At 38.7% G+C, this 25,374-nt stretch overlaps 3 protein-coding genes across 5 annotated transcripts; 1 reads left to right on the top strand and 2 right to left on the bottom strand.

The window, feature by feature from the left end:
- Positions 1-285: 285 nt before the first annotated feature.
- LOC140925108 (neuronal acetylcholine receptor subunit alpha-10-like) lies at positions 286-9,646 on the bottom strand. 3 transcript variants are annotated; one of them, XM_073375057.1, is made up of 5 exons: positions 9,355-9,646; positions 9,070-9,200; positions 4,694-4,738; positions 3,351-3,460; positions 286-2,129 (listed from the first exon to the last, which is right to left on the bottom strand). In XM_073375057.1, the coding sequence occupies exons 1-5, from the start codon at positions 9,449-9,451 to the stop codon at positions 959-961; spliced, it is 1,554 nt and encodes a 517-aa protein (XP_073231158.1). In that variant the 5' UTR covers positions 9,452-9,646; the 3' UTR covers positions 286-958. The 3 variants fall into 3 exon arrangements, with proteins under 3 accessions (XP_073231158.1, XP_073231159.1, XP_073231160.1); XM_073375058.1 differs by lacking the exon at positions 4,694-4,738 and adding an exon at positions 4,462-4,506; XM_073375059.1 differs by lacking the exon at positions 4,694-4,738.
- A 1,463-nt stretch (positions 9,647-11,109) lies between these two features.
- LOC140925111 (uncharacterized protein C7orf57-like) lies at positions 11,110-18,002 on the top strand. The gene is made up of 8 exons (XM_073375061.1): positions 11,110-11,362; positions 12,438-12,789; positions 13,755-13,880; positions 14,480-14,623; positions 15,121-15,226; positions 15,424-15,485; positions 15,631-15,681; positions 16,300-18,002. Exons 1-8 carry the CDS (start codon positions 11,335-11,337, stop codon positions 16,340-16,342), a joined length of 912 nt encoding a protein of 303 aa, XP_073231162.1. The 5' UTR covers positions 11,110-11,334; the 3' UTR covers positions 16,343-18,002.
- A 21-nt stretch (positions 18,003-18,023) lies between these two features.
- On the bottom strand, positions 18,024-24,756 carry LOC140925109 (serine/threonine-protein kinase Nek2-like). Its single transcript, XM_073375060.1, has 9 exons — positions 24,694-24,756; positions 24,404-24,516; positions 22,650-22,867; positions 21,835-22,072; positions 20,944-21,153; positions 20,747-20,823; positions 19,771-19,847; positions 19,541-19,604; positions 18,024-18,593 (listed from the first exon to the last, which is right to left on the bottom strand). The coding sequence occupies exons 2-9, from the start codon at positions 24,497-24,499 to the stop codon at positions 18,320-18,322; spliced, it is 1,254 nt and encodes a 417-aa protein (XP_073231161.1). The 5' UTR covers positions 24,500-24,516; positions 24,694-24,756; the 3' UTR covers positions 18,024-18,319.
- Positions 24,757-25,374: the final 618 nt, after the last annotated feature.

The following is a 25,374-nucleotide window of genomic DNA, read 5'->3' as shown; positions in this document are numbered from 1 at the left end:
ACCGGGCCTTACTAAAATAGTTAAAATAAATGAAAAAAAAAAAAACTGTCGGCCATGAATGCTCGTATTGGCAGCTTTTATTATATGAGGAACTATCTGGCATTCTTTTGTCCCATCAATCCTAAAGTATGTGCAAAGATGGCGGGTATCCTGAATAAGGTTAATTGGGGATGAGGGTAAAGCCTCACCGTTGGAACGAGGCTGACCTCAAAAGACCGAAACAAAGAATGGGAAAGGGCTGGCAAGAGGTAGGGGTTCTCCTTTAATAAAACCAAAGAATCCCAGTTTCTCATTCACTAACAATGTTTAATTGGCGATATTTTGTTCCCATTACATGGAAACTCTAATTATTCTTTTCGTTAAAATTGAATAATTTAAAATTTAACCATAACTTATTTATTTTTATAGTAGAAGTTTACTTTGGGCTGGCCAAGCTAGTTAACAGATATTACAAGAAAAAGAACTATTAAAAATTATCAAACTTCCTTGTTTTTTCGTTCTGTCAACACTGACTTAGTCTTTTTATAAATTATAAACGGTAATTAAGAAAATAATGCACACATTGTTATTACGTTCTCGGACTCAATTTGTTGACGTGGATTTGTAACTTTTTCTCCTTAAAGAGAAGTTAATTGTCAGTTAGGGTTTTGAAAACAAAGAAAATTCCCCAAAGGCGATGAAAACTTCATAGTCACGGTTACAAGGAATGCTGGGACGGAGAAGAACTATTCCTCCCTTGATGCATTGCGTTTTTTTCGAATACTGGGAACGAATGCCGCTCGCTGCCTCATTCAACAGTGCACACACGTCACGTCACGCCTCTTGTAAAATTCAAGAGTCACACAATCCACCACCTCAAGGAGGAGTTTATCCTGTATCGGTGGTGTCATGAAATAATGTAATTCATGACCCAATCTACACCACTGAGGGTGCGCCTTCGTCGCTCATACATTACAATCTATGAGTTGTTTATAAAAGGTAAACACAGAATGACCAGGGTAGAGAGGCAAAAGACCAACACAAACAGAACCATAAAAGCTCGATCCACAATGGCAGCTGCAATTCTGCATTCGGCGGCATGCCTCTCCGAGTCTTTATGATCCTTTACTACTGAGCAGATTGACTTAAGTTCAGCCGACACGGCGTCTTGTTTAAAACGTTGCCGTAATTCCTGGTCTGATAATTCGTCTTGCGAGTCTACAACACCCTTGGTATTACTTTTCCTCATTTCGACGGAGTCCAAATTCACACCGCCATTTTTCTGCACATGCGGAGTAACTGCATCGCAGTTCACGGAAACATTGTACATGGAAAGATCACTGTTTCGCTGAGAGCTTGGTCTGAGCTTATTAAGAAATTTAAAAGGATTTCCAAGGCAGGACTTCTTTTTACGGTGTTCCTTTTTGCCAGCGATTTCGGTATTAAAACAGAGCAGTGGCGCGAGGCGGTAGAAGAGGAATTTCCTCAAGCCGGGCGACAAACCGCTCCCGTATAAGTAAGTGTAATACACCTTAAGACTGATTCCAGTCGCAACCAGTGCAAGAGCGACCTCGATAATGGAACTGGTGTAGTACATGCCTATGACCGGGACAGCCTCAGATGTAGGCGGTATACTCTCTGCCACCAACAGCAAGAAAACAGTCATGCTCAACAGAACAGTGATCACGAACGAAATTCTCTCTCCGCACTCCACAGGGATGTAAAAAGAAAAGAACGCGAGCAGTGCTATGAGAAAGTTAGGGATGATCAAATTGTAAGTGTAAAACAACGACCGCCTCTTAAGGTTGATCACAAAGGTGATGTCAGGGTACTTGTCGTCCGGACAGCAAGAATATGTTACCACATTTTTTTTGATGTCAATCGATGTCACATCCCACTCGCCGTTGTCAAGCATGTTTTCTGCAACTTGAGCCTTTTCATTCTTTCTGAACAGATCAAGGTCTTTCGAGGTGAATAGCCACGATCCAAACTTAAGTTTACACTGCTGCTTATCAAATGGAAAATCGTGCACTTTAAAGTGGCAGGAAGTTTTGAAGACGAAGGGCGCCGCCCAGAAGCAATGACCATCGTGTTTAATACGAATGCGTGTCTTCACGTTGTCCATTCTGCCGTCAAATTCTTCAAAAACACTACAGAAATTAAATGAATAAATGAGTAAATATATAAACAAATAAGCTTTTCTTAGTCTCGGCACTCCTTATAGCAAGAGGCAAAAACAAGAGATGAATTGTCCGTTTGCAAAGGATTTTCAGTCCTAAATAAGACCGAATTATCTGACGATTTAAACTCACAGGGATAAAATTTGTTACCTCGGCTGAATCTTCGATCTCTGAATTGTCTATAAGCAAGACAGGCAAAGATGTGTTTTCCCACTTAATATTTCTTAACACAAAATATAGTAAATAAATAAATAACAAAGAATTGTGATCCGTCAAGTATAACTCGTGTTGGTAAAGGACTGCGCAGCTGGCGCGGGTTTCGGGAATCAGGGGCCCGTTTCTCGAAAGTCCCGGTAACTTTTCGGGCCCGAAATCAAATTTTCAAATCGAAATATAAAGAATAAGAGCGCGGGTCCTGGCTTGCAAACTACTCCATTTTGTTTCATTAACTGATAGTTTTATCATGTTAGATGCAAAACTATTGAAACCTCGATCTTTAATGTAAACGGCAACAGCTTACCGGGCCCGTTAATTATCGGGACTTTCGAGAAACGGGCCCCAGGGACGAGAGGCGTTGTTTCCGCCTCATTCCCCTCGCGGCCTCGACGCTCACTCGCGCGTTACTCGTTGCCCTCCCGAACAAATCCACCAGCAACGGAGGTTACTGTTGGTGGACACCTTAAATAGACGTATTTTAAGATTTGTTTTAAAGGACTGGGACTCGAACTATGATGCTCTTCTAGACAAGGCTGGTGTGTGTGCTTTAGCCAACAGGAGGATACAAAATATGATGATTTGTATATTCAAATGTCTCCATTTTGGTAAATATCCGTGCTATTTAAAACAACTGATCAAGTTAAGATCTACTGCTTACTCCCTACGGGGTACTAATATTTTATCACTTCCTAAGCCGTCTACAACCACATATGGTCTAAATGCCTTTAGCTATTCATCTGTTAAGTACTGGAATTCTCTACCTGATCACTTTAGAAAGACTGTAGATTTTAGCGAATTTAAGCGCAAATTGTTAGTGCACGGTTTTAGTTAATAATACATTAATTAATATTATATTATATATGTTGTAACTTTTAAAATTAGTTAGGATCGGAGATACTAGCTATGTAAGCAACACTAAAATCCGAGGATAAATAAAGTTTATGTATGTATGTATGTATGTATGGTATAACTCACTTGTTATAAAGGACGAGATCAGGCTGCCAGACAAGAGAAGAATCGACAGTGATTTGCTTTAGTCCACCATAATCTTTTGGGTCCCAACGTATCAATTCATTAATCCATTCCTGTAAAAAGAAAGAATCGCCATACTTAATGAGAAAGATATCACCACCTCTTAAGATAAGACGCTATGATGGCACTCAATTCTCCGGGGGGGGCGTAAGCTTTTAGCCAGACATTAAAAAATGGCCGTTTAGAAGACATGTTTTCCCGGGGGGGCGGGGTGACTCCTTAAATAAACTTAAAACAATCAAAGCGTTTTTGAGCGGAATGGAAAGGGCACAGGTTGGTAAAAATCTAACAGACGGAGCAATAAGCAGACTTTTCTATCTTGCTTTTCAATCCATCGCTTTGATCTAGTAAACCCTAGATTGTCGGAGTGGGCCAGCAGAAGCGTAAGAGTAAAACAATCGCAGTGCTTTAGAACGAGCATTTGTAGTCCGACAGTCTTGTTTTCACTGGATCGTAGGCGATGGAAGCACATGCAGAATCCGAAGAAAATGTATGGTAAGCATGGCCTGCACCTCGAAGGGTACTCAAAAAAGTTCTATACTGGGAGGAGTTCCGCCCCGAAATCCAACCTTCACCCTTTTATATACCATTTTTGACGGAAAAGAGACCCCTTTCGTATACCTTCTATTGACAACTGGTACCCCTTTCACATACCTAGTTTAGAACCAGTAGCGGATCCAGGGGAGGGGCCCGCCCCCCCCCCCTTATTTTCAGACCAAACTGAGTCCCGAAGGGCCGAAAATTTTTTGGGAGGGACCGCCCCCCCGTATCTAAGGGGCTGGATGACCGGACCCCCCCCCCCCCCCCCCAAGATCTGGATCCGGCACGGAGAACGTTGCATCCCTTTAACCGAAATAACAGACTTCCCCTTGAAGCCTGAAAAAGGTACCCCTTTCAGGCGGAGCCCTTCCTTATAGGCCATTACAGGAAGTACCCCCCCGGGGGCCTGCACAGGGAAGTCAACGGACGAGGAGTCTTTAATAAGGGTGAATCACTATAGAAGATCTTCACACAGCAGCAGAGCGGAGGGCTGCAGTCTTCAGTCACATCTTACCTGTCTCAACCAGATGTCTGTGATGAGAATTTGGTGCTTTTCATCCTGGAAAAGTAATGACTAACTTAGAGCATGCGCAAAGCCTCTCGCTCCCAACCCCCTTCTGCGACCTGGCCTAGGGCCCACGACGCATGGCCATCTATGAACGACTGCTGACACTAAATCTCGCAGCTCACAAGGTCGCACGAAGGGTCTGGGATCGAGTTCTAGTTTTCTCGGTTCCAGGACTTACCTGCCTGACCCATACACTACTAGAGAGAATTTGATATTTTTCGTCCTGGAAGGAAAATTAGAACATATGAAGTTGTTACTGAATTTAGAGCAAGTTAGTAAGATTATAGCATTTAAAAATTACTTGCTTTAGACTAAATCTTCGCTGAACAATTTCCAAGAGCATATTACTCTGCTTAGATGAATGCGGCAACGCGTTAGGTAAATTGGTTAGCCTTTAGTTAGCAAGAAGTCCCTAAATCGTTTGAAAAAATACCGCTTAATCAAGGCAACAGTTGCGAGCATTTTCATATTAAGACAGGTTAATCTGCGTTATTGAAGCAAAAATATCAATACAATTAGAGTGAAAGTCTAAGGTGCATTTCTTTGCCAAAATCCAAATGCAGATTCCTGAATGTAAAAATGAATTTCGAATCTAAATCACAGCCCAAAAGGAACAGATCCGGGCAAATAAGACCAGTGGCGAGTAGTCTTTACTTTCTATGAAGATACGATGCACGGCACGTCTCGAGGGCTCACAGTCAGTATTGCTGGAACGCAAGAATCGATTTTCAAGTTTTCGTTTCTTAGGCCTGGTTCAGACGCCTAACTTTTCTTGAGCTGAACCGAATTCGAATTAAGGCAGACCCAAATTATTTAGACCGGCTGAATTGATTCAGACGTCGATCTTAATTCCAGCCCAACTAAATTCAAAAGGAGAAAAATGCTCATTTCGGTCAAACTTCTTACAAAATACGTTAAAATAACTTATGTATTAGGTTCGGTACATGAAAAGTTCGGCGTCTAAATCAAAGCCGTTCCAAAGTCGCACCAAAGGCGAAATTCCCGGCTGGGCCAGGCGAAAAGAACGGCTGAGCCGTTCCAAATTGAAACAGGCGTTCCTAATTGATTCAGAGAACGAACTTTTCATGTACTTAATTCAATGTATTAGGTTCGGCTCATGAAAAGTTCGGCGTCTGAACAGGGCCTTACGTTGTAACGAATCCAAGGAATCTGAAATCAAGAATTTTTTTCTGGATAATCTCAACGAAACGCACCCTTAAACTTCTAAGTGCCAACAGCGATCAACAACGATATTTCTCCCAAAAATATCACTACATTTAATTAAGGAAAAAGGTTATGAGTATTTAAAGAATGATCTCCGACGGGAAAATGCCGGACCATTGATGACATTCTCTCATCCAATTCTTCACGAGAGTTAATAAGAAATGTCCATCACGGATCAATAGACTTTTTCCACTAAAAGGTGGAAAACGAAGAAAACAATACCACAACCTGCTTATTTGGTCAACTTAACAATATTCCGCTTTTTTATAATTTTACCCCAAGAGGTGGTTTTCCTGTTTGTGTAGTGTAAATTTTCGACTAAGCACGTTGGCTGAAGGGTCCATTCTGCGGTCATGTCTGATCCATTCTTTACAGTACGAGCCAGAACATGTAAAGAGGCCAGCAATCATTACACAACTACAGAAAGTGAAACTTCGCCAAGGCTTTGACTTCCCGGAAGATGACGCAGCAATCTTAAAACGCACTTGTTACTTAATCTAGTCAGGCTAAGGCAGTCAAGGTTGACGCTGTTATTCGAAAGTTATCCACTCATTAAAACATGGAAAATAGTTGTAAGCCGGGACAGTGGATGAAATCCTAAGGTTCTACGGATGAGTCCGCTCAATTGGTGCGAACGAAGTCGTCTGTGTATTCTTTCAGTAAATGAAGTATTACTATATAAAGCGGGTTTAAAATATCAAAGCAAATGCTGTGTCATGTTAAGACTTTCTAAAATTCCATTTTGTTTGGGCCATCGATCAAACTTCTCAAAAGCCGACTTATGGGCAAGTATATGTCATGTTTTGTCGATCGCGCTTTTCTCTTCCCATTAGGGAGTTTAAACGGATGCCACAACGGTGGTGGCAGCGAGAACGTCAGAAAAGATAGATAGATAGATAATCTTTATTTATCCACGGTACAAAATTCGTCAGCTTTAAAAATGCCTAATACTAATATAATAAAAATATTTAAATAAAAAAGCTGCTTTCCACGAATGCCGTGCCTTACAGTTCTTTGAGTAATCGTTTAAATTGCCCAACATGGTTGAATAGGCAAAACAACAACTCTGCACGTGCAGCACGCTTTTTTGTATTGTACACTTCTCTGCCGTCACGGCACGACTACGACTTGAAACGTGGACGAGAGAAGACCAAATTTTCTCTCTCTTTGTGAACTTAGACTGACTGGAAGGAATTCCGCTCCAGAATAGTTCGCTTGCATTTGACAAAGTAAGCGAATTGGAATAATCGCGATAGAGATTGAAAAAACGCACTGATTCGCTTTATAAGCGACATTTTCGTGACCGTCGCTTCGTAGGGACAGAGGTACCCCGGGGCACCGTAAAACAAAGGCGCGGATGGCATGAGGGCAACCTTGCGGGGATCCTAAGCAGTAGCTCATGAGCTAATCCGACCCATAAGAAAAAAAACGACCTGCTAAAGGACGCATAAAATATCCTCTACGCATTAATATCGGCAGACAAGCAAGTATTCTTCAAACAATCACCAACCATAATATTGTAACAACACGATATCAGCAAAAAGTTAAAATCGATAAGATTCGTACTTACGCTCTCACACTCAAAAAAGTTTAACCTCTTATAATTTAGTTGTAGCCTTTTTACATTTACGTGGAAACAAGTTTATGTGGTCGAGTTCATTGATTAGCAGATCTATGCGACAGATATATTGGAGATAGGAAGTTTGCTCAAAGGGCCGGGTAAAAACCACAACAACAGAAAAACAACAGCAGCCTTTTTGTAAGTCGCTTGTCATGTCCGAAAGGCGTAAATTAGGAGAAAAATGCTTTAATAATTAAAACATTTCCACCTTTTTCGCTTTATCATTCTATGTCGGTTATAAAGTAATTTCCTAAAGCTCTATAAATTTAGATGCCTCCAATAAAAAGCCTAAGGTGGGTTACAAAATATTTCAAAACATTCGAAGTATATTATTTTTCCGTTATCCAATTTCCAGATATAACTTAAAAACAAAACAAAACGTGAAAGAAAACATTTCAAAATTTAGAAATACAAACAGAGTTTTATTCAAACGTAATTAATTCGACAGATGTGTAGCAACCTATTAAAGATCATAGCTGCAATTGCTTGATGGTTTGTCAAATAAATGATATTTTCCCTATCATACTAACAACTTTAATAAAATATCGCAATTATTTCATTCTAAATGCAAAGTCGTCAAATGAACGTTTACGAAAGACAGTCCTTAGGCTTCTTCAGATTTGAAAGACGCTGGAGTTGTTTATTCAACTAGCCGCAAGCGAAAAGTTTAAGGCAAAGAACTGTGGGCGAACACAATATACCAGGAGCCGTAAGACGCGGGTGGCGAATGAAATGTATTTCAAACTCGCTGGATGAGCTTATTGTTTCAAAAATATAAACAACTATTGCCATGTTGATTAAATTTTCAAGGATGAATAGTAACGAGTTTATCAAAATGTTTACCACTTTGTCCTGCGCAGATTAAAAGTAACTTGCGCTTCTTTCAGTATTATCTTAATTGCTGAGTTAATATGCAAAGACTTATGGTTCTTTGAAAAGTGTGAAAATAAGCAAGCCTCCAGCGAAATTTTCGCGAAACTAAGACAACGGAACGAGAACGAAAAGATGTAGAGGCAGATAGCTCACGTGCTTATCTTAAACATTGAAAATAAAGAATCCGTTTATTTTACAATAAGGAAGGATGTTATTTGTGTTGCGAAGCTTCCTAAAGTATTAAAGCCAAGCGACATGATCACAGATATTTTCCTCTAGTGGCTTAAGTGCGAGGCATTGATCCATTGTATTTCGGGTGATTTTACTTTGGTGTCAGACACGATCCTGAAGCAGACATTACGTGAAGTCGCTAAAGACACTAATATTTTGTTATCTGATGGTACCGTTTGCAAAACTCACTGATTTAAGTGCAGAAATATTTTGGGCAAACGCTTGGAACCATTTAAATGTTATTTCCAAAGAGGAGAAGGTATAGATAACGCAGACTCTCAGAACGCAACGTTGGAATGACTCAACAAGATATTTTTGAAGTTGTGTAGTTGTAATCGAATATACTAATAAATAAATGCTTGATAGGAAATAGAAAAATTTGGAAGGGCCCTTTCTCGCCAAACAAAACAATATAATCCAATGAGAGACCATTTACTGCGTTCTTCTATTCACGTATCAGGAACTTAGTTGTGGAATTCTTGCTAGGTGAAGTTGAGCGGCTGTTGCTTTTTGGAATAATCAATGAAATAGAACCGTTGTATACGTCTACATGCAAGCAATTACAAATAGTAACCTATATAAAGACAATATATAAGGTTGCCTACCATTTCTATAACGCCATAGAATGTAATGTCGAGAGTCACATTCACTGCGGACAAGGAGTTGTTCACAGGTCGCACGTTTGAGTTGATCTCCTCTAAGCGTTTGACCAACAATTTCTCGTTTAATGCAGCCCCTGAAGAGAGCAATTCACCACAATATTATTAGTGTTAGTTTAACAACAGGCGACAAAATATGCAGGCAAATACAGGCATAAAGTTGCAGAAACTGCGAAGTGGAAAGAGCCGTCTGAAGTTTTAGAATATGATGTAATGACGTTTTCCGCTTACCTTCGATGTAGGAAATAGCAGCCTGGAGAAGGATGACGGTTCTTAAGACAAATACAACGAAGAATAAAGTGGAGGTTGAAAAGTTGTGTCGTCCCATCGTAAATATCAATTCATCGATTGAACACTACCCTGAACTGCCCCAAAGTGACCAGCTTGCGACCTACGCACTGCTTCGAGTGCTTTTTACTGACGTCAAACCCAGGCGTCAAACAAAGTCATAATTTATACTCGCATTAAGCGGTTTATATATAGAGAGCTCATTAAATATTTAGAATGTGTTTGACCTGGCTGGGCAGAGAAATGGACATTATCCACGTAATAACCACAACGAAACACACAACCTCATGAAACGTCAGAAGAAAAGTCAAGATAAGAGAGCCGATTTACGAACTGCTAAAATAGTTATTTGTACGGCTTGACACTGTTTTTTTAGGAACTGGATTTCACTTTCTGTCCTGTCGAGGTCTTTCAGATCGCGTGCTTGGCATCGACTTCCGCTGATGAAATAGAACACAAACCGAAATGAGATACATCTCATCGATTTTCAAATTTCATGATATGGGACGGTTTAAATGTTTGGGCCATGCATTACGGCTAACATGAAAGATATCACACGACGGGCAAGGGGGTGAATACGCAAAACTCATGTCAATAAGCCATCAAAAATACAAAGAGACATGGCAATAACAAAAAATATACCAAGAAGGTTGAGTTACGAGAGCGTAAGTCCGGAAAAACCAAAGGAAAGATGATCCTTAACCCTTTCAGTGTCAAGTGTGCTCAAGGGCAAAATTCAACCAAAATTCCAAAATTTCGTTTTGTAAAATTTTGAACACAAATAGCGCCATCTGAAAGTACAGGCAGGGAGGTTTCATTTGAATGGTCACATCATAGGATTTTGTCCACAGACTCAAAAGTTAAGACTACCTTAAGGGACTCCAACATTCACTCTGGCAATGAAAGGGTTAACTAAAATTGGAGACTCTTTTCAGACGCAACTGGAATTTGGGCATGTTTTTTTTTTTTTTTTTGAGGAGAAAAACCCGTCGAAGCAGCTGAAGAGAACCTAATACAAATCCAACCCACGTCGAGGTGGGGATTCGAACCCGGGCGACGTTGGTGACAGGGGAGTGGTCATTAATTGCACCTATAAATATCGGCAAAAAGGTAAAAAGGGAAATAATTAACGTCAACAAGTAGAATACAGCCCGTCGTGGTCACTGGAAACCTGGCTTTTTGGCTCGCGTGTCGAGTCTGTTCCAGATCTAGATCTAGAATGAAAGTGAGGAGTTGCGTATAAGTGGTTTGAAAACAGCTTATCAGTATAAAAAGAGAATTTCCTAATCGGATTAAAACTGAACGTCTTCGACAAATGATGAAAGAATGATGAGGCGAGCCTGGAGGCGAAAGTTTGTCACGTACCACATCCCAGGCTACCGTGGCGCGAAAGAGCGCAGGACTTCATGGGAAGGAAGTAAAATTAAGCGCAAGTTTCTCAAGTACCACGCGTGCCATGTCTGTTTTGCAGGATTTTGCAGTTATTTATCCCGTAAATACGTCCGCTTATGAACGTAATTTTTGGTTTAAATTCAAACAAAAACTTTTCAAAACTTTTCCTCTAGATCAGAAATAACCGAGTGGCGAGATGCACCTTGCGGCTAATGAAAAAGACAAGAAATTCTTTCAAGTCTCCACCTTGAACACAAACGTTTTGCGTTTCACCTTTATGCACCGAGTTCAAAAGTTTGCGAGTCTCTGCATTTCTTTGCGAGCTGCATGCTGGGAGAGGCGGTATGCAAATATGTGACACTTTTTGTCACGCAATGATTACGAGAAAACATGTTGCTATAGAAACGGCCATTACAATCGTCCGTCGCCATACTTCAGTTGCTTTCCTTGAACAATCAAGACAGCAAATTGTGACGAATTTGGAGACAGACCATTATACAGAGACTCGTTAGGGAAACTTTGACGATATAAATGCCTAATCCACATATCTCGACACAGGGTAGGTTACCTTTCTCTTCGTTGAGAATCGTGTAAATTTTTGTATCTTTCAGCCATGGTGACAATCGACCGAACAGATTGAAGTTAGAATCTTTTGCGGTTGATAAATCCTCTCAATCCTCTCTGTGTATTCTTTACTTTCTTGCTAACAAACTCACAATATCCTTCAAGGTTTTCCAGTTACGATCTTGTGTTCGGTTATGAACGCTGTCAGCCCTGACCGCTGTATTTCTGTATGGCGATTTCGCTGTCTTTACTTTCACAAGTGGCTCCGAGCTGATCTTTGGTCCTTGCGAGCTGTTTGCAAGAAAGATATCCACGAGAAACTTCTTTAGACGGTTCGATTAGAAGAGAATGATCGTTTATTGTCTAAAGTGTATACATTTACACTTGGTTTAAAATGCACGTTGTTGTATCCTGATGCCATGGTCATAAGCTTATGGAGGGTTTGTGCTGTACACTACCTGCAGTGAGTGTAGTTGGTAGAGGAGACCATGGTTTGTTTATTTTACTCTCTGCCTCCATTGCCTTTCATCAACTAAATTGAACTTCTCAGCTCTCAAACTTAATACTAAGTACATTAAAGTACTGCAGGCCAGCAGTAAAATGCGGTCACTTTCTCGTAGTACTCTGGGCTATCTGTTCCCAGCAAACCTGTAGCGTAATTTGAAGTGAAACACTCCTGACCAACAGAATAATTACCTTACCATCGATTGTGTGTCGCACTGGGTTGCACTGATGCAAATTGGACATCCTTGTTTGCTTAAGCTCTGTGCAAACGGATGGGACATCGCTGGCCAACAACTCCCAAAATTGTTGGATGTCCAATAAATTGTTGCCTTCATTTGCATACCCTGTTGCATGTTGTTGGGAGTTGTTGCGCAAAGTTTTTTAGCTTTCCAAACAGATGCACCAACTACTAACATCCCAACAATGTTGGGAGTCGTTGCGTCCATTTCCCCGTAGCTTTAGATATTCTTTCCTTTTCTTGCTGTGTTTGAAATCTGTATGCAAGGCTGATCTGCAGTCTACTTTCCATGCCATCTGAATGTGCATGTGATTCTCTTGCCTTCCAGACTGGTACTACCATGCTCCTATCAAAAGAACAACCAAATCACCCAAAGCAGCGCCACCAGCATCACAGATACCAGGTATTGGAGGACTCAAAGACGAGTTTGCTAATCCTGAAAGTGATGAAAGACACTTTAGAAGAAAATGGATCAGGGACACAGACTCCAAGTACATTAAAATGGCCAAGCAAGGTGGACGAAAAAATCTTCTGGCATATCGCAGTCCACCTGTAAAACCAGATGAACCTGTTCCCTATCCAAGAGTTGATTGGTTTGATCACGATCATCCAGAAGAGGATGACGAAGCTGGTCAACCTGCTCAGCTTGAAGAGCAACACAAGGAACCAGCAAAAGAAGGGTATGTTTTTCAAAAACTACAAAAGTTTTACAGCTATGGACAATGTGTATACCGGTACTGTAAAATATGAGCGATTAAGCGCCACCACTCGAATAAACACCGCTCTCAAATAAGCACCGCCCCTTTACCAAAAATAATTTAATGCCGCTCGTGAATAAGTGCAGTGGTGCTAATTTGAGTATTTACAAATTTACGCCCCACCTTTGTTACCATGCTTGATATAAAGAGATGTCAAAACCATATCGCTTGAGAAATAAGACCTCGACCAACTTGTGAGAACTAAAGTTTTAATGTAGGGAAACTCTTGAAACCAGGTTCATTATAACAGTTCGAGGTACATATTGACATATTTTATTATGAATTGTGCATACCTAGTACGTACCTCACTTTTTACCCGTAGTTGAAATAAGCTCCGGTCTCGTATGAGTGCCACTTTCAAATAAGCGCCGCTCTGGTGCAAGCGCCGCACCTATAACAGGGAAAATGAAGTAAGCGTCGTGGCACTTCATCGATCATTTATTTTATGGTAGTTAAAAACATCAGGAAGGAAAATGCAGTCAAGATAGGCGAAGACTGACTGTGGACCAGTAATGCCACTGGTACTGCTTGTTTCACAATAAAGTGATGTTTCTGGCAATGATGACCTCTATAAAGCAGCTAACCTCCCTTAACCCTTTAAACCCTGAGATCAAAATCTGAATTCTCATTTGTTGCCCCTATTCAATTTCGTACGTAAGGAGTGGGGAGAAGTTGATAAAATATCAAGCAAATTCATCTTGGGCAATCATGTCCGTAATTCTCATGACCACTCTGTTTTACAATGCATTGATATTACAAGGAGAAATTTGATGATCACTCTAGGGGCTTAATGGCAATTCATCTGTAGTTTCTACTGGACCCATTTAGTCTACCACATTCTATTTGAATAACGATATTTTTCATTTTGAAATTATTTTTATTTTCAGATATAGAGTCCTTCCTGATTGGTATGTTCATGTACACGATTTGCCCTCAGATGACGAGGTTGTGACAGGTGCCTATATAAGAAAGCGGCCAATCATAGGGTTTGATAACCTCTCAAACTGGCAAAGGTATGATCACTGTTGGTTGAAATAAGAAATCACATGAGCTGTTTATTCACGAGGCTGGTTTCCATGAGAAAGCTTCAAAAAATGTTATCACTTAGAGACAGATCCAGGAAATTCAGAAAGGGTTGGTTGGGACACTTGCCCACATGCCAGCTATATGGATACTTCTTTATTTTTGTGAGAAGTCTATAAAAATAACACAGAATTTTAAAAAAAGTGGTGGCCGCAGCCCCTTCGGCCCACCCCTAAATCCACCCTTGATCACTAAAAATAATCAGTGGTTACCAGTGCTGCATAATATGGAAACTAAAAGCCATAGCAATCATTTGCAGTACATTGAGTTATTTATAACTGCAGCTATTTTCCAAGGCTTCTTTCCACAACAGCACTTTAATGTTTTGGTTCAAATCATTTGGCACACCTTTTACTTTGATTGCAACCATTGCTACGGGCTCACAAGTCACAGGCTCCTGTCATTGTACAGAAACAAGGCTTTTCAGTTACATGCAAATTATACACCTGTTCATGCTTGACGTCCAGTTTTCACCATACTGAAGTGTAATAAAGAGTGTGTTACCATGGTTCTTCTTTTTACTTTGCAGGGAAGAAAAAGATTCCAAGGGAAATACCAGCAATGTTCGACTTCCTCCTCTGAAGAGAATTCACAAGCGTGATAAGAGATATGAAGAACTAAAGCAAGCACAGAAATGTGCGCCTCAGCAAAGACAAGTCAGACTGCCAAAAATGTAAACAGCCTCTGTTTTGCTTTCTCTTCTTAACATATTCCTTAGTTTTGTTTATTTTAGTATAGAGTTCATTGTAAAAAAGGAAAACTGTTAGTGTCTGTTGTCTTTCCGGGTCACATATATAATAAACCATTTTATACTTACATATTACTTGTGTAGTAGGGTAATTCAAAAGGACTTGATGAGAAAATTGTCACTTTAACACTTCATCAGTCTGGTTGATTGAGTGTTTATAAAGACAGTGATATCATGACTGTAGAATGGTCTTGTGACAAGAAATTATAGGACTGTTTGCCAGCACTGTATCTTCCTGACTAGAATTGAAATGGTCTTAATGAGGCCATTATGCGTGTATCTTGTTTACTGCGCCGTCACCCTCTTGCTCTGGAAACTTTTATAAGAGCCCATGACTTAAGAAGCCTCATTACTTTTAAGTGCAAAGTCCTCATGTAAATTTAATATTATACTGAATTTATTCATGATTTTCTTTTTAAAAGTGATCCGGAGCCGGTGAATTTTAAGCATTTGTTGTCGATGGGATATCAACGAGACTGGTTAAATGAGCAAGATCAAAAATCCAAGGAGAAAAGAGCTGAAAGAAAGGTGTGGTTTAGAAATTGTACCCATTGTAAAATTGAATGCTATCATAATATTTTGAACCTTCATTGTATGCCAATAATGTGATAAAACAGGTATACAAACCCACGTTTTGAGAATAAATATTATAAAAAATAAACTTTCTGCCTTCAATGCAAAATAATATTGCTAATGTTCTGTTTGTGTCTTATTTTAATTTTCAGCAACAACAAAAAGAACATGAGGAGAAGAGGGAGGAACAAAACAGAAACGCAGTTTCTATGAGGTAAGCTTTCTCATAGAGTCTTGAAACCCCTTTCAAATTTTCAAATGCTCTAAAAACACGTTTGACACACTAGAAACAAGTTTGACCTCTAGATGTATTTCTTCTGTGAGAAAACTTCATCTTATGTTTGTAACATTTTCTTCAGGAAACCGAAAGATGGCTCAAAGAGTGATAAACCACTTTTTAAACTCAGCAGGTAAGGGGCCAATAGTGTTCTCAATAGAGACCTCAAGATCGAGGTTTGGCCATCTTACCGCAAACGGCAGCAGTTAGCGGTTTCAAGTTATCAGTATAAGATTCATGGGTGGTAGCTCGCAACTGCCATGTTTGTTTTTATTCAGTTGTTCACTTCTATTTTAGCTGAGAAATCGTGTTCAAAGTTACGTTTTTATGTAAAATAATTAGCGAAAGAGTTCTAAACAGGAGTATTTTCTCTCAAATGTAGGACTGTAATGTTTTAGAGTGCAAAAAACCTTGCGGTAAATCACTTACTTCTGGAGCATGGTGTAGCTGTACAAATGCAAACCTGACAGCAAGGCACTATTCACATGACTTGTTGATGTTTGCAGTTCGTGGGAAATGCCAAGATACCCTAATCTTAGTCTCTTATAACATTTAGCGGACTTGGACAACTTGACCTTCCTCATCCAATTTTTAGTCTCTAAAACAGATAATGAAAGGCAATGCTTTGTCACTCTACATGCTTCTAGATCAAAAGTGGTCATCCACATTTTGAAACATTTAAAAAGAACTGGGTCATACAATGTATCTGATCTGAATTATGCTTAAATTATGTGGTTTTTTCTTTCGGTAGGTTTGAAAGTATGCAACCCAGAGTGGAGACATTCCGAACATAAGCAAGATCCCTGATGGTTCATTATAATGCCTGTTATAAAGAGGAGTGTCCCTGATTTTCTGGCTGCAGATTTATAAACAACTTCATGTTGTAAAAAGTCCCTAGGAAAATAGCCTGCAGACGCAGACTTGTATAATTGCTGATTGTCGCTTCTCTCTGCCAGAAGTGACAACTGGAAATACATTTTAGTTCAGGACCCCGTTTCTCAAAAGTCCTGGAAACTTTACAGCCCGAACTTAAATTTTAAAATCAAAACCTGTAGAATGGTAGCATAGTTCCTAACTCACAAATCGGTCAGGTTTGCTTTGTTTAACTGATAATTTCATTGCATCATTTTCAAATATTTTATTTTTGAAACTTTGATCTTGAATGCAAACATGGCAAACATAAAACAGCTTTCCATGCCCAAAAAGTTATTGGGACTTTCGAGAAACGGGCCCCTGGCCCAAGTTGGGTAAATCACCATCCAGTAGATAATTATTAGGGAAACTAATGGCGCTGTCCAGTGGATAGTTTTTTCCTATTAATTTTTGAGAAACTGAGGCCAGAAGTCAGCCTCCAGGTGGTCTTCTGAGAAGTGTTGCACACTGGTAGTGTAATCTATACAGTCAGATACTTGTTCAGTTTGAGAAAGAAACTTCCAAGGTGGTGGAACCAAAACACCCTTTAGGGGTGGTATACAGTGTAAATCAAAATTGCAAGACATTCTTATAAGTTTAAATCTCATTGTAAATTTCCCACATTTGGAACTGTTTGTACATTGGGAGTTCATTTATCACATAATCATTATCACAAAAGGAAAGAGCATGTATTGTCACCTTTTTGGTAGCATGGTTTTAAAATATAATTTTGTTTGGCTTGATTTTGTTTATAATCAAGCTTGTAATTTTCGGTTGCTGTCTTTTGGTGTAACACCGTACAAAATGTTTTTAAGCGTTGAAGAAAAAGATAAGGGAAGAACATTATTATTTTGTGAAGGTAAAACCTTTTAGGAAAAAATCAAGCATTTTTAAAATATTTATTATTCATGTACATGTACAGTGTATGATATTGTTTTAAAATATTTTAAGGAACGTGATTATGATCCTTATCTTACAACCATAAAATCTATTACACGATGTACACAGAATATTTCGCATGATTCTTCATAAAGCTCAAACGTGTTTGATGTACATAGAGTGCAGGTTGAAATACAGTTTCAAACAATGATATATATATGCTGTATGATAATACTGAGCTGTGATGGTAATTAACATGCAAAATGTAGAATGTACATAGAGGTAAGGTTTGACACTACTAAATAAAACAGAAATGAATTCTTTTGTTTACAGAGTGATTTTATTAAAATGAGTTGATTTTCTGATTATTAAGTATGGTCATCAACAAACTTTTGACTTTCGAGAAACTGAAAGTATACTGGCCCGACCTTGTCTTTCACTTAAGGGAAACTGTACTGTGTTAACCACAAGCATAAGTTTTTAATGCCATAAATTTTCTGACAGGCCAAATGTTTTCTTATCTTAATGAAAGTGGGAAGTTCAGGTGCAAGGTCATTGAAAAATAAATGATGATAAATAATATGAGCATAAAAGTCACTTTATTTCTAAATAAATACAATCTATTTACAGTATATTACAAGTTACAGTAGAGTAGAAATATATCCTATAGCCAAAATTAGTATAACAAAATCAAAATTTAATTTTAGACTTAATACATGCATTAATTCATAAGAGTGACAATTAACAGTAAGTCAAGAGAATGACAGAGACTCTTTTACAAGTCTGATCTAACAGGGAGGAAAGCTGTCATGTATACTAAATACATCGTCATATGATTTAGTGACTGAATAGACATACACTGTATGTATTCTACATTATTTTTTAAGTTGTAAAAAGCACTTTGTAATGCAAAAGACTAGCCTGGATAAAGTTTTTTCTGGCAATGCTTTTTAGAAACTGCCTTTACAGTGTAGAAGGTTTTATCGGAAGTCAGATAATATTCTTGGCCGAATATATCCATGAGGAAGATTCTGTTGTCCAAATCCTAGTTCAGGTAGATGTCGACCAACTGCAAAACCATTGTTTGTCATACCATCAAACAGTTTTCCTCGACTTTCAGGTTCAAATGCGTATTTTCTTTTGACAAGCAAATCATTTTCTTTGTCCATTCCTAGGTTCCCATACAAATAGGGCCTCTTAGGAAGCAAAGGATGAGCCTCCTGTAAACCAAGGTGACGTTGGTTTGTTTCAGCCCTACAAGTTGAAAACAGAGTATCATAAGCCAAGTTTCAGCCCATTTTTATAAAGCTATTTTGAGAAAGGTTGTCAGAGAAAATGTGCACACGACAATCCCAAAAGGTAATATGGGATATGATCAATACACTATTCCTGACACTGTAGCTGTCGAACCTACTTTTGTTGCTTTCTTTTAGCTCCTGCAAACATACGTCCATGGCCTCTCGTGTCATTCTTTCAAACTTCTTTGGAGAACAGTGAATTCAAAACCACCCACAATACCTTTCAGGATTGTCACGTGCACTTTTTCAGACAACCTTTCTCGAAATAGCTGTATGCAAATCCAAGGTTATTTTCATTAGGTTAAAAAAAAACAGTTAAAAGTGTGATTAAATTAAGGTGAATTTACACAATTCCTCAGTGATGAGATACATAGTCAATAGGGACCTTAAGATCTGATGACAGCAATTATGGCAACAAGGACGTTAAAAAAGATTTAATAAGCAAATAGTGCGATTTCTTCATCAGTGATGCTTGCTGTTGTTTGTAGCATCACTTTTATAAGGATGCAAAATTGTTCCATAAATTGGGTAAGGTGGTACATGTAGCTCTGATCATCTGATCATGGTTCATTGCTGGTTGACGAACATGAATGAATTCAGAAACCATGATCAGCCTAACACCTCCCTCCAACTAAAGGAACAATTTTTTCATCCTCAACAAAATGAGGCTGCAAATAACAGCAACTGTTACAGCTGAACCGAACGGATCTGGTAAAGATCTGTCTAACTTTCAAGAAATTGTTCATGATGAAGATATTTCCACTGGAATATGGAAGGAGTTTACTGTCAGGGGGTCCGGTCACAGTAGAGGCACCAGAAAACCCCACAATGATCTTTTATTTGCTAATTGTTGTGAGCTTACTGTGCCATTGGTTCCAAAAAAAATAATTTAGCAGCAAGTACCTTGTAACTTTATCTTCTCTTTCGCTTACAGCTCTCTCTTTCTCTAAAAGCATTTTCTCTCTTCCTGTGGGTAAAGAATTCCATGAACAGTGCTAATTAATAATTTTGGAATGTACAACATACCTAGCTGCTGTGAAACTGAAGTTACGACTGTGTAGATGCAATAGAAACAACACTTAAATGACATTGATTTGAAATAATTTCATTTGGTACTATTAAAGTATACATACTGTCCAATTCTTTCTGTTTCTCAGTAAGTTGTCTTTCCCATCTTCTGAGGAATTCTTCTTTTTTCTTTCCATCATTTCTTAAGGAACAAACAAATGCATGTATAAGAAACCAGCAATACAGCAGTTATAGTCAAATCTTCAGTTTATGCGACACAATTTTGTGCCCTGGTGAATTGAAGAAAATATTCTGGATAACAATACATGTAGGTTTTGGGGCTCATCCCACTTGTCAATGAAATGCAAATTCACAGAGACATATAACACTTGATGTGAGTTAATTAATACATACTGCTTATTACCCAAGAGCGAGGTCATTACAGAGAAATCTCAGACTGAGGCCTTGATGTATTGACCGAGCAATAGCAAGGTCAATATATCAAGGTCGAGGTCTGAGATTTCCCATTATGACCGACAGACAAGGTTAATAAGTTATTTATTATATGGCCTTTTCATCATGGACCCAAGTCTGTGATCAATTTTAAAAAATAAAAGCCAACTGGTCAGCAGACAACTTTAAGAAAACACATCACCTCAATGAGTTGTACAATATTGAGCCCACCATCACATTCAGGTGACATTGGTCGGTGGATACCCTTTATGACAGCTGTCAATTGATCATAACATGGATGTTCATAAGGGTGTCCACTATCAACGTTAAACAGAGGTTGTATATGCCTTGGACACCAAGCTTGTAATGCCAGGTCATTACAACAAAATAATGCCAAGTCACTACAAGAAAACAGCCAATCAGAGCATGTGTACTATAGCCATATAATAATGTTTAATAATGCCTTTTGCAAACACTGACGAGATTTCTTTGGCACCCAAAGGTGGAGTAAGACAACAGGGAATGCCAGGTTCTGCTTGAACGCACTCTTGCACATACTGTAGATCGCTTATAGCAGTCCCTTCTTGTTGCATGGAAAAAGTTAAATGCTCGGTAAATTGACCGAATCAAAGGAAACTTGGTACTCACGATGTATCTGAATCTCTTTGAAACCTCTGAAAAATCGAGCAACCAAGAAGTTTATCTATTGATGGTCTGCGTTCCTCCTGTGTGCCAGAAAAATTTAAGGTCATACAGAGCAATAATACTAAATAATCATATAAATCAAACAATTTTTGAAAGAGAAAGACATCAAACACTGACATTATTATCCTTATACTTCTTACATTTACTTTAAGCATTGAGTTCACTACATCACTTAGATCCTGTGAATAACGCTCAGGGATTGGGCGAAATTTTCCAGTTCTGATCTTGGCCTCAAGACTCCTTTGATTTAGTGCCGTGAAGGGTGGTGACAATGAACAAAGCTCATAAACCAGGCATCCAAGTGACCAGATGTCTGATTTTTCATTGTAATTTTGCTTATTTACTTGTTCCTGCAAACAAATTGAAAATACATGTCAGAGACATTGTAAGAAAAGAAGTCAATAATTTGGTCTGGATTAAGTGCCTGCCTATTTAATTTGGTAATGTAGCAAGTAATTTCTGTTCACTGCTAACAAAATTTCTTTAGTACAGAGAATAATGACATAAGTGCTGAGAGACTGAAAAAATGATTTAATAATATGGGTTCTCATAGCCAACGACTGGACAACAGCTTTATTTCACTTAAAAGAAAATAAAACATGTGCAGCGTGAATGTGGTATAAACTGATCTAGTAATCGACGTATGTTTTTGGAACATTATGTTTCTGCATCCAAAATGTTATACCCCCGGTGCTTATTATTTTGATTGTGTTCCATATAATGTATCTACAAGACTTATAGTGAATGTTTTGCAAGCGTTGCTCTCTTGTTAACATAATTTTGATTCAAAACATTATTTAACATTTCTTGCATATTTTATCTATATACATGTACATCATTTAGGATTGGATCACCATTGTAGACTACACTGTTAAGCATGAGCTTGGCAAAATAATATTATTGTTGTAGTCTTCCTCTCCCTAAAAAAACAGATGTCATATTCCCCTCCCCCTCGACACCTCCCCATAATGGGAACTTTCTTTTGCCCCCAGGGTGCCCATTACTGAGAGGTTTAACTGTATATTACTCACTGGTGACATGTAGTAAGGAGTCCCGACAAATGTTTTAGCAAAGCTGGTGTCATGTTGAAGAACTCTTGCTAATCCAAAATCTCCTAATTTTACATTATCACTGCTGTCCAAGAAGACATTAGCTGGCTTCAAATCCCGATGCAAAACATGGGCACCATCCTTTCTGCGGTGACATTCCTGAAGTGCACTGACCAGCTGGTGCATAATCTTGAGAATAAATTCCTCATCCATGTATCTCCTAACAAATATAAAGATTTCTGGTTGAAAATCCAGGATCATAGCTTCCAACATAAGGAAACTTTTTTTATATTCAGTAACATTGAATGGCAAGAATTGGACGCGGGGGGATCAGGGGAAAGAGAGACACATACTGACTATGAGTGACCTTAACTGCCATATGATAAACTTATACCCAAAAGCCACTATATTTTCAATTCAAATGAAACATTCTTCGATCCTCGTGTCTGATATTATTGATTACCAGAAATGATCTCATCATAACCATTATTAAAAGCATTCCAGTTAATTCTTTCAAGGGGGAAGTCATGTAGACCATCTGAGAGGTCACCAAGACCATGTGCTAATTTTTTTCGTTATATTTAACTTAACACTTATATATGTCATCTGTCGGATCAGGAAGCCTTCTTTGTCGGGTCATTGACCCGAGACCTGTCTCTTATCTGGAACACTGCATTAACCCCCAAATTTTTATAATTTGCACATGACTTACATACATACATAACCTTTATTTTAACTTGAATTTTAGAGTGGCTAATATCACTAAAGTCTATATAGCTAATATCTTCGAGACTTACTTTTCTTTCCTGTGTTTGGCAATTAACACTCCAAGGTCTCCTCCTTCACAGAACTCCATCACAATGTAAATGGTTGTATTTGAACGGTCAATAATTCTGTCATAATACCGTACAATGTGTGGATGCTTTAATTCTCTTAGGAGATTCACTTCAGAGACAAGCATCTGTTTTTCTACTTCTGTCATTTTGCCATAGTCAAGTTCTTTCCAGACTAGAATCTGCAGTATACATTTGAACAAAGTGTGGTTTGTTTTATTTAATATCGCGAACTATCTGCGATTTACTTCTTTCCTGTCATAATAGTTTCAATCCACCTTTTGGTCATTTTTTACCATTATTTTTGTCTGCCTTATGTTGCAGTTTCATGGTCACACTTCTCATTGCAACTTACCCTAACAGCCAGGCTGTCGGAGATAAGTGCAGTTTACTAGGCAAACACCTTATGGGCGAAAAGGCTGAATTCCCTAACATTCTCTCCACAGTTTCCGGGAAAATGTTAGGAAGTTTAATTCTGTGAAAGCAATTCGAAAGATTTGTTCAACAATTTTTGCTGAATAAGTTACAGTGTGATTACTATAACCGGGACCACCTGGACATTAAGTGAGTTTTCCTTGTATTTCTTCCAAAAATGGGTGTCCATGGGACTGCTGGACAACCTTCTCGATAAAACCTTGCCTCGGAACAAAATCAACAACACGGGTTGAAATCAACCAATTACAACCTACAGATGTGACCTTAAAAACCCACTGAAGAAAGCCTATGTTTGCTGAGAAGTCTGTTAGAGTGTTGACAGAGGTGAAAAATGTAAACATTAGTCATATTTTTAACTTGAGGTCCCATATTTATTGCAAAGTGAAGCAATGGTAGTGAAGAAACTCCTGGTAGATGGCAAAATAACAGCTTGTGTCAAACACATGTCCCCTGGGGGTTATATGTAAAGTTTCAAATAGCAAAAAAAAATTGCTTTCTTGAAAAATGTTTGCTATCCATATTAAAATTTTGTGCTTCGAGTAACTTATTGTTTTTTATGAGCTGCTGATTGGTCTACAACCAACTTTTTTAGGATGTATTGTTTTTTTCGTGAATCTGATTGGTCAACTTTGTCTAGGTGGACCCGGTTACAATAGTCGCACCCTAAATATTGAATGCATAAAGGTGATTTTACACAGCGGGCCGATTCGCAACAACGATTTTCAGTGCAATGTAGCATCCCAGCATTGTCGCGGCATTGCGCTGTGTTGTGCTGAAAATTGTTGTTGCAAATCATCTCGTGTAACATCACCTTAATGTAAACAGTCATGTAATTCTCTTTCTTTGCTTTCAACTTTATCAATGCACTAGATATCTGTTCAACTTTTGTTGAATAGATGGTAAGTTGGTCTTGAACCAACCAGCCTACTTGGCCTATGCACCTGAGTTACAATGAGCTACATAGGCAGGTAGGAAAATTAAGCTTCTGTCTCAGAAATATCAGAGAGAACCACAATATTGAAGGTCAACATCAACAACTGGTGTGAATGCAGTGTTTACGACAAACTTTACTGGTGAATTTGCTCATGGAAAAATTTTACCATGGACTTCAACTTTGTTTCAAGGTTCCAGGACGGAAGACAAATTCTCACTAAGGTTTTCTACGGTTACTTCTTTTAGTTCCACAAGCTCAAGCGTACAATGAAAGTTATGCTGCAAAATGTATTAGGCGCAGTGTCAGATGCAGTAGGATCGAGGGAGTTTTGTGTATTACTGTAGTGTACCTTGTTATCGGTTCTACGTCGGACTTTCTTGCAAGTTCCATATGAGCCAGATCCTATTTCACTGAGGATGTCATAATCTTGGAGTTTGGAAGGCATGGTTTGTCTTTACAAAGCTGCAAATTTTAAAAATATCTTTGCTTGAGGATCAGTTTGTAACAGCTGCAGTTGTAATATCTAGCAGACCACCTGCCTCCCCGCATTAATCTTTATCTTTCCATTTCGAACGGTTTTGACATCCTTTTCGAGTTAACCAAGCGAAAAATAAAGTAAAAGATAGGAAAATTACCTACCTTCGATCTGGTAAGTGAATATGGCCGTCTCTTACGAGCATCCAACATTCGAAGAAAACTTGAACTTCGTGCACTGCTCTCTGATTGGCTGTTCCATCGTGTCATGTGCTTCTCGACCTCATGACGAGGCTAGACACAGCCTCTTTTTGACAGTGAAGACATGGCCTAATTTCCCGCCTTCTAATGTGCAGTAAATTAGAACAGCGTTAAAAAATATTTACTCAAAAATATTCATAAACACTTAATCAACTCGGAACCGGGGAAAATACTAATTGAAGGAATGAATGACTGGTTACGAATAATATTGCTTGTCTGGTCTTTTGTAGATATCATAGACTGCAGAACAAGGGTGCATGGCGAAAAAAGTTCTGAGGCAATGCATATTCATTTGCGGTCCTTTGCCGTTAATTGTCTAAACCATTATCAATTTGTTAACCACAACAAGCTGACAAATTATTCCGTTTCATCAAGAGCCATCTGGCTCTTGGTTTTATTTTATTTTGGTGTCTAATTAGTCATTTAATAAACGTCGGTTTGGGATGCATGTTCTATGCAAACATTACTTTGAGGTAGATAGTCAACAAGACAGCCAACTGAAATTTTCTCAAAATTGTATCAATAATGCCCTGCTGGACTAATACACAGAGGATCTAGGTAAGTTGACTCCCCTGAGAGGATTCG

This window comes from Porites lutea, chromosome 14, assembly GCF_958299795.1.
Source record: "Porites lutea chromosome 14, jaPorLute2.1, whole genome shotgun sequence".
NCBI lineage: Eukaryota > Metazoa > Cnidaria > Anthozoa > Scleractinia > Poritidae > Porites > Porites lutea.
Note: the sequence above shows the minus strand (reverse complement) of the source record. Positions and strands in the feature narration are given on the sequence as shown.